At 41.1% G+C, this 12,864-nt stretch overlaps 1 protein-coding gene across 11 annotated transcripts in view; it reads left to right on the forward strand.

Moving 5' to 3' along the window:
• Positions 1-2,826: 2,826 nt before the first annotated feature.
• LOC110168616 (kazrin-like) overlaps positions 2,827-12,864 on the forward strand; it is a 218,572-nt gene continuing 208,534 nt past the window's right edge. For 3 of the 11 annotated variants that reach the window (XM_055160709.1, XM_055160713.1, XM_055160720.1), the window contains exons 1-2: positions 2,833-5,413; positions 5,492-5,569. In XM_055160709.1, coding sequence (XP_055016684.1) covers positions 5,494-5,569 — 76 coding nt within the window. In that variant the 5' untranslated portion in view covers positions 2,833-5,413; positions 5,492-5,493. Of the gene's footprint in view, positions 5,414-5,491; positions 5,570-11,451; positions 11,671-12,864 lie in introns of those variants that run through there. The other 8 variants (XM_055160717.1, XM_055160715.1, XM_055160716.1 and 5 more) reach the window with 6 other exon arrangements.

Here is a 12,864-nt window from a genome sequence, read left to right on the forward strand (position 1 = left end):
TCTGTTTTTGCTAATGTGTGCACTGTGTTGCCATGGTAACTGCTGCACATTCTATCAATAAAAATACATGTACAACACCCCATAACAATCCGTGTATCATTCGTTCACTCATTTTTCAAAATAAAAGCAAAAATAAGAAAAAGAAAAAAACTGCTATTTTCTTCATTATTTGTCTCCATAACCAAAATGAAAAAAACAAGTAATGATTCATTTTTTCCGTTTTCGATTCTGTGTTTAAATAAATAATGGAAAAAACGGATAACGGCCGTTTCCTGTTTCTGTGACTTAAGTCTTAAGTCTTAAACTGCGATGTCGGATTTTAGCGCCGCATACGGCCTGAACCAGGACTGAACCAGGACTGAACCAGGACTAAACCAGGACTAAACCAGGACTAAACAGGACTGAACCAGGACTAAAACAGGACTGAAACAGGACTGAACCAGGACTAAACCAAGACTAAACAGGACTGAACCAGGACTAAACCAGGACTGAACCAGGACTGAACCAGGACTGAACCAGGACTAAACAGGACTGAACCAGGACTGAGACCGGGACTGAACCAGAACTAAACAGGATTGAACCTGAGACCGGTTTAGTCCTGGTTTAGACCTGGTTTAGTCCTGGTTTAGACCTGGTTTAGTCCTGGTTTAGTTCTGGTTTAGTCCGTATGTGGCTCACAAGTTCGACATCGCAGTTTAAGTCACAGAAACAGGAAACATTATCCGTTTTTTCCATTATTAATTTAAACACAAAATCAATAACTGAAAAAACGAATTGTTATATGTCTTTTAATTTTGGTTTTGGAGACAACTAATGAAGAAAATAGTTTTGGTTTTATTTTGAAAAACGAATGAATGAATGATACACAGATTCATAATGCACCAAAATGTAAATATATTCCAGGCTTTAATAGTCTACTCTAGTTTTCATGCTGTTCACAATATGAATTAATAACCAATGTTACATGCTCCAGTAGTACTGCGTGTTTCTATTTCCAACACTTCCACATTGAATGGTATTGACTATCGCCTCTATCACATGCTCTCTATATTATTCATTTTGCACCATCTCCCTCATATACCCTCTGTGCCCTGACTTCCTTTCAAAGAGAATACCATTAAAAGTCTATGACGGAGCAGGCACGCCAGGTAACTCGGAGGTTAAAAGTACCTTGAATCTTTATTATTATTCAAGAAATGTCAGTTTTTGTTCGCCTTTCCTGAAGAAGCACTGGAAAATGTCAAATGTGAAAGTACATTTTAATGGAACTGCTCGAGAAAGCGCTGGAATAGAAGTTTAGTAAATACAGCGTTAGGTCTGCTGTCACAACTAGCCCTACTACTCATGCTCCTTCTGTTATTGCACATTCAATAGCTGGAAATGATATCGTTACCAAGGCCACTGCTGACAATACCTGCTTGCGTTTGATCTCGGAAGCTAAGCAAGACCGGGCGTGGTTAATACTCAGATGGGAGACCGCAAAGAATATCAGGTGCTGCAGTGAGGTGGCGGAAATTGTCGCTGTGTCCCCAGGCAAAACACTTCACCCATATTGCTTTGCATGAGTTTGGTGTGTGTGTTTGCAGGTGCTGGTGGCGGTCGACAGTAATGGTAAGAATACTTTGAAAATGTATTTATTTACAAAACACTGTATATCTGAATTAAAATGTATTTTGTAACATGTTCTGTGTGTTCTGGTCCAGTCGGAGTACTATGTTCTGAACACTTCGGAATAAAAGACGCTTTGGGTGTCTTGAAAGGCCCAATCCTTTATTAACACTGTTATTAAAGGGACAATTCGGAATCTTGGACATAGGGTCTCATTTTCTAGTGAGCCAGAGTACTGGAGACATGTGGAGACACTTTTTTAAAAATTCCATTCAGTCCTTGTATTTGTAGAGGTCTCTGGTGCTAGGCTAGTGCATGTCAATGGCCATAGTTAGCCTGCCACTAAAAAGAGTCTTATCCACTCCAGAAAACACTTGAAGCAAAACTATTATTATGCCAGATTGTCGATGTAAATGTCTGTGTTGATAAAATAATGTTTGAAACAAAACTAACCCTGCATCGCATGAATCGTCGCATGATGAGGGACTATTTCCTCATATATCAGTCCGCCGCTGCCAAGCTTTCTATCAGGAAGTACAACTCGCCGCTGCTGCTCAGACATAAATCCTTCAAATGCAAAGTTGGTTTTACTTTTAAATTATTCTATCGACACAGACATTTACATGGACAGTCTGGCGTAATATTAGATTTGCTTCGGGTGCTTTGTGGAGTGGGTAAGACTGTTTTTAGTGGCAGGATAACTATGGCCATTGACATGCACTAGTCTAGCACTAGTGACCTCTGCAAATAAAAGAAATGGATGGAATATTTAAAAAAGTGTCTCCACGCGTCTCCAACACTCCGGCTCACTAGGAAATGACGCCCCATGTCCAAAATTTCAAACTGTCCCTTTAAAAAGCATCAGTTAATACCGAAACAGAGAAAGGAGTGGTTACATCAATAAACTTCATTACTACTTTTATAAATCAATGTTGCTGGAAGAATAGGCCCACCCGCTGGCATTTGAAACAATCCCCAGATAAAGATTGTAATTTACAGGATGTTCAAAAAGTTCTATTTCAGCTAGTTCAGCTTTTCGAACTGCTGGACCTCACACTTAACAGTCCCATTGCCTGTCTCTTTTCTCTCTTTCTCAGCAGTAGCAGCAGCAGCAGCAGCAGCATTATAGTCTTGGCCCAGTGTTGTGAGGATGTCTGCTGAGAGGAGATGTACTTCCTGTAAAACTCACGCTGTTGTTGTTGTGCTTCAGAGGAAATGGGCCGTTAAACACAGAGCACGGAGCAGAGGGCTGATATTACAGGGTGTGGAGAGGACCTGAGCCACTGTCCAAAAGTGTTTGTGTCTCCGGAGGGGTCGCCATGACAACAGCAAGCACAAAAGATAAACGTGGATTCAATGGTCGGAGAGGTATTTAGTAACATGTGAAGTCACGTGAGTTTTTGTTATTGTGTTTCAAGTCATTTATTTTACACTCATAATAGTTATTAATTGAAAACTTGACTTTGGTTCCCCTTGACTAATACTATCTAGTCTAGTGTATTTAAAATGCATAAATTAATCTTTTGTTTTAAAATTAACGGATCACATACAAATTCTTTGATGGGTGGCTTTTGACACAGGCTTTAAGCCTAATCAAACTAGACAAATCAAACTACAAGATGGATTGACAGCCTATTGTAAGATACTAGATAAAAACATGTTATCAAGCTTTCAAACACTGCAAAGAAAATATAACTTGGAGAAAAGTTATTTCTTTAGATACTTGCAATTAAGACAATACTTATCTTCAAAGGTGGCAAAAAAGGTGGAACTAGAATCCATTGATTTAATTAATCTGGTATCGCAAACATACTCTTAGGGATGTGCATCTGTTATTTCTAAATTTTACCGTAGCCTAACAAATAGTAGGAGAAATTCAACTGACTATATTAAAAAACGATGGGAGAAAGAAATTAAACAGATATATCAACCGAACAGTGGGGAAACATACGTGAAACTGCTCACTCAACTTCTTGTTCTGCTTATTGGCGAGAATTCAGTTGGAAAATCATAATTCGTTTTTTCCATAACTCCTAAGCAACAAATGAGTTGGAACCCGAACAGCTCTTCATGTTGGAGGGCTTGTGGAGATAATGAGGCTCACCATACCCACATATTTCGGACCTGTGTGAAACTGAAAACATTTTGGAAACATGTTGGGTCAACAATTGGACAAATAGCTGGTTTTGCTATTACTCAAAATGTGATGACGCTATAGATGGGGGATATATCTGATGTTAGATATCTATTGAAAATCCATTGTGCCTGTGCAAAAAAGGCAAATACACATAAATAGCTTTAACCAGATCCACCTATGCTAGAAAACTGGTTAAAAATAATTGAAGAAACTCATAAAATGGAACATCTGACATACATGCTAAGGTTTCACGCTGATGTTTATTCTGCAAGATGGGCTAAATGGTCTAAATATCACAGTGAAGTTTAGTTAATGGCGACAAAGTGACAAAAAAATAATAATAATCTTTTGTTTTTGAACTCCAGTATTGTAGGTCAAAATGTGGAGGTTGATGGCACAGACTGTCAACCTCACTTCTGTATGTCAACCCCAGGGCAGCTGCGGCTACACTATTCACAGCCAAGTATGAAGGTAGCACTTTGAGAAACCTCAGCAAGTCTGTAAGGTTCAATACAAGAACATTATTACGGTATTATTATTACCACTTACTGCAAAAAGCTTGACCTACTGGGCTTGACGCATGAGATGAAAATTATAGGGGAGATAAAAGGGGTAAGAAGCAACTTGTGAAGAAAAGTAAATAGCATGAAAGTGGCAATAAAAACCTCTGGACTTGAAGATATATGAATGTGAATTAGGCTGCTGGTTTGCGTTAATGAATGTAATTTCTGGAACACCCTCTCATCCACTGTTACTGCGTCCTTGGGCAAGACATTTCAGTTGGTTCACATACAAAAAGTGGTCAGTTAGGTAGATAGGCATTGTAAATTCGTCGTGACAGCTCTTGGTTTATACAGCAGCAGCTTGTGGTCCCTTGTAGCTGCTTTTGTTTTGTGCCACCGTTAAAATAAACGCTGTTTCTTCTGTGTCTATTTTCTACTCCAATTTTTATCCCCAGCGAACTACTTTTTCTTCTCAAGTTAGCAGCATGGAACCACTCTCTGCTCCAGCTCAACTTTTCACTTTAGATATCTTCTTTTTCTTTGTTATTTTCCTCTGCACTGCAAAATAAAGCACCGTACTTTCCTGGCGCACCGTACAGTGGCGTCCCGGGCTCTTGAAGATGAATGGCTGCTGCGATTTGCATTGGGGTGTGGTGCCGTACCGAGGGAGAGGAGGAGAGTTACGCACGGTTAATGTGAGCGAGCCAAAGATGTAACTGCTGATGTAGCCTACTCTACTGCAAACACGGACTGCGCTCGCGGGAGGGGGCGAGGAGGGAGAGACGGAGAGAAGGAGAGAGGAGAGAAAAGAGGACGCACGCACTCGTATCATATCAGAACACTACATTACACTACACCATCGCAAAACGGAGGAGAGCGCGCCGACTTCACCTGCTCAACACTGGCTGCGTGCGACCCTCCGGCGTAGTCGTAGTCCCTTGATGCCAGCGCGCTCAGAGACTACAACGGGAGATCAGAGAGGTAGCCTACAGCGCTATTCTGGCTCTACCAAAATGCGCTTTCACGATCACACAACTTTCTCTCTAACGTGCTGACAAGCGCGGTCACACCCCCTCCCGTTATTTTAGCGCGGCGGAGTAAGAAGAAAGGTGCTATAGTGCGTTAGTGCCAGCGACATCGGGACGGTCCAAGTCGAGACCTTTGAGTAAGTAGCCTCAAATAAGTAGTTTAAAATGTGTAGTTGTGACCTTCTAGTGCTGATACGATCCGTTCTTTCGCGCAGCCATGGAGGACACGCTCACTTGCGGACACGGCACGTTCTCCCAGGTGTTCGGACGTCAGGGGCAGCTGATGCAAGCCAGTGAGTACCACAGCACGTCCGTGTGCCTTTACGCGTCAGCAAAACTCGCACACAACATCAGCACTACTCCAAAGCTGTTTATTGTTTTTATAGCAAACGTTATTCAGCACTTTTGTCGTGATTTACGCTGAGACTAAGTGAGTCCGTCCAATAGTTGTAACATTTAAAGGTGCATTGTCACTTTTCTGTGAGGCTTCCAGTTGCTTCTCTTCATGGATATGTTAATTACGCTGCCTGACTGTTCCACAGTATGGCACTAACTATTATTATCTTGATTTACTCAGTTGTTTCTATCGTTAAAGGACCCACAATGCACAATTTTTTATTTCTTAAAAAAAAAAAAAATCTACATTATAATGTTATTTCCTTGTCAGAAACATTGGCTACCTGGAGTTGTGTTTTGTTTCATTCACACATATTTAACACAAAGGTTGCATATTTAGGCTGAGTTCTTCTCTTAAGAAAACACTCTTCCACCTTGTGATGTCATGTGGTAATACAGGAAGTGCTCCACTGTGATTTTAAACTGCATACTAGAATCACGAGAATCATTTGGATAATTTCAGCCATAGAATTGCGTATCTCTACTTAACAAAAGGTAAAAGGAGCTGTTAACTACCATTAAATTACAGCTTCATGACATCACAAGGTGAAACAGAGCATTTTAAGCTTTGGAGATGTAGACAGAATTATTCAAATAGGACAAAAGGATTCCTCAAATGAATGAAACAAAACACAACTGCAGGTATGTCACAAGAGTCGATTTTGCGTAATATAAGACCTTTAAAATTCCTGCATTCTTACTGTGAGCGGGGTCGCCTCTCCACAGATCTGACCTGTAACTTGGCCTGGTAGCGTCATTTGCTTGTCACCATTAATGCCATGCTGCGGAACATTCCAGGCAATGCAATAACATCTCCATGGAGCAGGTGGCGTACCCTCCATTAGAAAAATCACATAGTGTACCTTTAATAATGAAAGCGTTTTAAAAGTAAGTAGATCGTTGTGTCAGGACTGGTGAGCATGAGGGTTAAGTTTTGTAAGAATCTGTCAGCGTTGTGTTTTCGCTGCTCAGAATTATTCATGATTTGTGCATGTATGCAAAAGTCTGTTTTTCATTAGAGATGCAGCAGGCTCTCGGAGGTGGCGTCTCTGTGACAAGTTGCTGAGGAGCAGGTTCACGCTGTAGCACAGGCTATTGGTAGATGCATAAATAAAACAGGTGGGAATTGAATACTCGTGTAAAGATACAGTATTTCAACCTGGAGGGACTCACACACAAAGAGAAAGTATTAGTAGTTTTACAGAATGAGTTATCTGTGACACTCAGACTCCGACAGAAGACATTGCGATGAAGGGCGTGGCCAGTTAGTGACATATAGGAGATGTCTTTCCCCCAGGGTCTGGACACTGGAGGTGGTAGAGGTAAAGCAGAGGAGAGTGACAGGGAGGATGAGAAGAGTGAAGAGGACGACGAGAGGATGAAGAGAGTGAAGGGGACGATGAGAAGATGAGGAGAGTGAAGGGGTTGATCAGAGGATGAGGAGAGTGAAGGACGATAAGAGAATGAGGAGAATGAAGGGGACGATGAGCGAATGAGGGGATGAGGAGAGTGAAGAGGACAAAGAGAAGATGAGGAGAATGAAGGGGACGATGAGCGAATGAGGGGATGAGGAGAGTGAAGAGGACAAAGAGAAGATGATGGGAGTGAAGGGGATGATGAGAGGATGAGATGATGAGGAGAGGAAAGGGGACAATGAGAGGATGAGGAGACTAAAGGAGATGATGAAAAGATGAGGAGGAGAGAGAAGGGGACAATGAGATGATGAGGAGAGTGAAAAGGACGGTTAGCAGATGAGGTGAGTGAAAGGGATGATAAGAGGATGAGGAGAGTGAAGGGGACGATGAGAGGATGAGGAGAGTGAAGGGGACGATGAGAAGATGAGGAGAGTGAAGGGGACGAAAAGAGGATGAGAAGCAGCCGTTCATCTGCAATAGGGGTTTAAATTGGAGCTGATTGGACGAGGAGAAGGTGTGGGGAGGAGTGGGGAGGAGTATTTGGAGTGAGGTGATGAAGGCTGAGGAGCGGGTAAACTCTGGAGAAGGTGTGAAGTGGACTGGAGCAAAGTTTGATCTTCCAGGCAGAATTTTACTACCTCCATGTGATTTTCATACTTACATACTGTGGCTGTAAGATGAATGCAGTGGACGGGAACTACCCAACATCTGACGACTGAATGTGTGACCAGTGTTTGAAGAAGCAAATGGCTTAGAATGGCAGCCACTTTTCTGTCTGCCCCAGGGCGGCTGTGGCAATGGAAACATCACCGAGTGTAGGCCTGTCACCATAACGACTGTATCAACTTATTGTTCAATATATGAAAGCTGGAACAATACATTTTGAGGCTTTTTTTGTATGTATCCTTTTTTTTGCAACAGAGATTTTGCCATTTTTATGTAATATGGTAATGTTTGAGCTGCAGAGGGTAAAATAAATAACTTCTATTGCTAATTATTTGTTCATTCTGGTAGTTATTTGTTGCAGCTCAGGCGTTTTAATGATACAGTCTAAATTAAAATGGAATTATCCTGCTTCCTTGTTAACGTTTTAGAGGCATAATTTCAATTATTTTCAATATTATCGTTTAACGCAGTATTTCTCTCTAGAAATATATTGTCCTTCAAAATCTGTGATGTGACAGGCCTAACCGGGTGTGCCCTGTGACCAAGTAATGAAGATAACTTGGTATTGTAGCAAGTAATGTAACAACCTTATACTAAATGAATTTGCTAGAAGTCTAAACCAGAGCCAGAGTTTGAGATTGAAAACCATATCTATCATGCACTACATTTGACTGGCCTGTTCGGTGTACCGTGCATAATTTACTGCCATCCGGTATCCATGCTGCAAAAGATATACGAGTTCTATCTATGTGTATTATTGATAAAAGTCCCTTACTGCTATGGTGGAAAACTGCACGGGCAACCAGTGTGTGCTTACTCATAGTCTGTCTGTCTGGCTTTTTCACTTGACCCTGACTATTGAGGATTATTGATCGTAAGGCTGGTCTAGTGTAATATTCATACATTTCTGTTGACATAGAGGGCACACATGCTAAATATTTCAGTGGAGATTTTATCAATATATGCTGCTCCATGAAGAACACAACCTTGAGATCTGCTTAAGTGAGGTGTTATTATGTAATACGCACTCTGAAATACACACTTATGCACACACACACTCACACACACACACACATGTTGGATTTACATATCTTACTGGGACATTACATTGGAGATAACCTTAACCCAGCCTGCTTCTAGCCTGCTTAAATTAAATGTAGTATATGTGTAGCTGTAGATGGGGTGATTGATTGGGCAAGAATTGAATTCACTGAGGGATTATCTGTGGCTGCCCCTGATCTTAATCACAGTCATTACTTACTTAATGCTAACTCAAACCCTAATCTTCATATATTTTAACCAATTTCTAACCTTTGAATTAGGTCAGCAAGACAGATCATAATCGACTCGACATAATTTGAGTTGCAATTATCAAATCCTAAAAGCTGCAATTATTTAGATAATAATGTTTGGTCTTTTTGTAGAGAAACTTTGTATTGTACTTATAGTTTAAACCTCCACAAAGACATTCAAAAAAGTTCACCTTTATGTCGTCTCTCAAATGTTAGTGTTCTTGGAGCTGTTTACAAAGTGCAATTGCAATACATTATTTTATATCGTGCAGCTTTACTTTAAAGGTAACCTTGTACAGTATAATGGTTTCTCACGATATTTGTGTGTTCACAAACTCACGAGAATCCATCTTGAGGTGCTCCCGCTGTATGGTTTAAATTCGTTCTGAGCAGTAGTCGGCCCAATCACAGCGCTTTTATACACATGGGGAGGTGTTTCAGGCAAGATGATGACAATCCCAGGTACCAGATCTACACGGACCAACAAAAAAAACAAACACATGGCAGCACCAGTGGACGTTGATGGTTTATGGACATCTTCCCTCTTCAGAATGACACTTGTTTTGGTTTAACCTGGTGCAAGTTGGATACATCATTTTGACAGGTTTGCCGTGATTGGCTAAATAGAAACTGGTGGGTGTGGTTTGCTCAGTCAGCTCGAGGCATTCTGCTGCAAGTCTAGACGCTTTTAGTGAGAGCTGTTCCAGTGATACACATAACAATCTGGTGTGAGGCAAGTATCTTTAAAGGTGCACTGTGTAACCTTTCTTAGGGAGGGTTCACCACATGCTAGTCTCCATGTAAATGTACTTAACGTTTCAGCCTGGCATATTTCATAGTGAGTTCAATAGTAGTTCACAGTAATTAAACTTATCTATCTCCATGGAGGCAAGCAGGTCAAGGTACACATCAGTTCTGTGGAGAGGTGGACATAATCAGACAATAAATCACCTCTAATAAAACAAAGGATGAACAGACTTTTGATGCCATACCAGGCAAAGCTATAACATGTTCCTAAGAAAAAAAAACTGGCATATCCTCCACCAGACAAGTTCCACAATGCACCTTTAAATAATGTTGTCAGTGTAGTAATTAAGTATTTATGTTTCCATTTTTGTCCCCATCGGAGAAAGGTCCCCATGGATTAAGTGTGCACATCTTTGTAGTCCCCACAGTGTGATCAATACAGTCGTACTAAACCTATAGGAGTCTCAGAAAAGAACGTGTCCGCCTCTTCTCCTTCATCTGCAGCTGATGAAGTCACGCTGGGAGAACTTTAGTCTGCTCTTTGATGCTTTGACACGACTGTGAATGCAAAGTAAGATTTCACATTGAGTTATCTAAGCTATTAAGAACCGCAGGCAGAGGCATCCTATATTCTCCCTATGTCTAGAGATACAAGACAGAAATTCAAAGTATTTCCTCAGTCTTTTTATCTTCTTATTTTAGATTCTTCCCTCTGGGGTTGCCTCCACAAATTCTGTATGTGCATTGAATTTCAAAGTATGTTATATATGTCGTAGAAGTCTTAAAGATGCTCTATGGAACTTTTCTGGTGAAGACATGCTTGTCTCCTTGGAGATGTTATTGCTTTGCTGGAAATGTTCTACAGAAATGCACACTTAAAATGCTTTAAATTAAAGGTCCTGTTTTACCTCAAAATGGACTCTTGTAACCTTTAAGCCATGTTATAATGTTTTGTAATTGTTACCTCCTCAAAAACATACCTGGAGTGATCCTTTTTATTAGTCAGTTTACATCTCCAAAGCTCAAAATGCCCTGTTAACCTTGTGATGTCATGAAGTGGTAGTTTAACAGCTACCCTTTACCTTTAATTCAGCAGAGATTGGTAATTCCACATCTGAAATGATCCAAATGACTCTAGTGACTTCATACATTTTGTATGCAGTTTAAAAACACAGTGGAGCACTTCCCGTATTACAGCATGACATCACAAGGTAGAGTGTTTTCTGTTTGAGAGAAAAACTGTGTAATTATGCAAGATGTGTGTTAAACATGTGTGAATAAAACAAAAAACACAAATGTGTTTGACAAGGAAACAACATTATAACATAGATTAGAATAGTGTGGGTAAATGATGTTATACTGTGGAACATTACAAGGCAAAACAATATCTTTTCCATGCAGACAAGCAGTTGGCACACCCCACCAGAAAAGTCACATAGTGCTGGTGGGTACAGTGTTGTACCTGAACGCATTCATATTTTGGGCGAATGTGAACTGAATGCACTGATGAATGAACTGTGAATGCGTTCATTCTGGTGTCTGTGAACGGTGAATTTAACTTTGTTCAATAGAGTTCCAGATTTCTTTAGTGTTCCAGGTGAAAACCCTTCTAAACACACCGTAAAGAGCCCTTATAATTTGGCGGAAAACACTCAATCTGGCAACAACACTAACCACCACCGTTGCATCGCCGGTTGCGTCATCGAAACAAGACAAAACACTTGGCTCTCTTCTGCGCATGGCTCCTGCAGATAGAGCTGCTGTCCTGTCTGGTACATGAAACAGTTTGATCTCTTCATACTGGACAATACACTTTTGGAGACAGAGCCAGTGGGGCAGTGGATAGAGGAAACATTCTGCTTCAGTCCTCTGGAGAAGGTAAGAGGCTTGTTTTCGTTAGTTTAGGGCAAATCTGAAAGCCTCACATGTAACTAGTGCGTAAATGAGCTCGTGGGTGCCATGGAGCTGCTCTGGTTGTTCTGCCGTGTGCTGTAAGAGCTGTGCTTTTGCCTTGTGTTCGTGTTGTGATCGTAGCCTCTTATTGTAGTTTTGCTGATATTGTTGGGGCTGGTTTTGAGCGGTGTGTCACGTTGTGTTGTTGGGGATGGGTGTGAGCGGTTTGTTACGTTGTGTTGTTAGCTGCCTGTGGCTGTGCGTTGTGCTCTGATATAGTTCAGCTATATCATATATATATATGTATATATATATATATATATATATATATATATATATATATATATATATATATATATATATATATATATATATATATATATATATATATATATATATATATATATATATATATATATATATATATATATATATATATATATATATATATATATATGTTTCTCACCTTCCACGGTGGTAGGTCTCTCTCACCCTCATTGAGTTCGGGTCCTCTACCAGAGGCCTGGGAGCTTGAGAGTTCTGCGCAGTATCTTTCTGTTCCCAGTACTGCACTTTTCTGGACTGAGATGTCCGTTGTTTTTCCCGGTATCTGTTGTAGCCACTCTTCCAGTTTGGGGGTTACAGCCCCGAGTGCTCCGATCACCACAGGCACCACTGATGCCTTTACTTTCCAGGCTCTCTCCAGCTCCTCCTTGAGCCCCTGGTATTTCTCTAGCTTCTCGTGTTCCTTTTTCCTGATATTACCATCGCTTGGTATTGCGATGTCAACCACCACGGCTCTGCTCTGTTTCTTATCCACCACCACTATGTCTGGTTGGTTCGCCATCACCATTCTGTCAGTCTGTATCTGGAAGTCCCACAGGATCTTGGCTCGTCATTCTCCACAACCTTTGGAGGTGTTTCCCACCTTGATCCTGGGGTTTCCAGCCCGTACTCTGCACAGATGTTTCTGTACACTATGCCCGCCACTTGGTTATGTCGCTCCATGTATGCTTTCCCTGCCAGCATCTTACACCCTGCAGTTATGTGCTGGACTGTCTCAGGAGCCTCTTTGCACAGTCTACACCGTGAGTCTTGTCTGTGTGGTAGATCTGGGCCTCTATTGCTCGAGTGCCCAGGGCCTGCTCCTGAGCAGCCAGGATCAGTGCCTCTGTGCTG

This window comes from Boleophthalmus pectinirostris, unplaced genomic scaffold (genome assembly GCF_026225935.1).
Source record: "Boleophthalmus pectinirostris isolate CB_2022bp ecotype Guang Dong unplaced genomic scaffold, ASM2622593v1 HiC_scaffold_3, whole genome shotgun sequence".
Taxonomy (NCBI): Eukaryota; Metazoa; Chordata; class Actinopteri; order Gobiiformes; family Gobiidae; genus Boleophthalmus; species Boleophthalmus pectinirostris.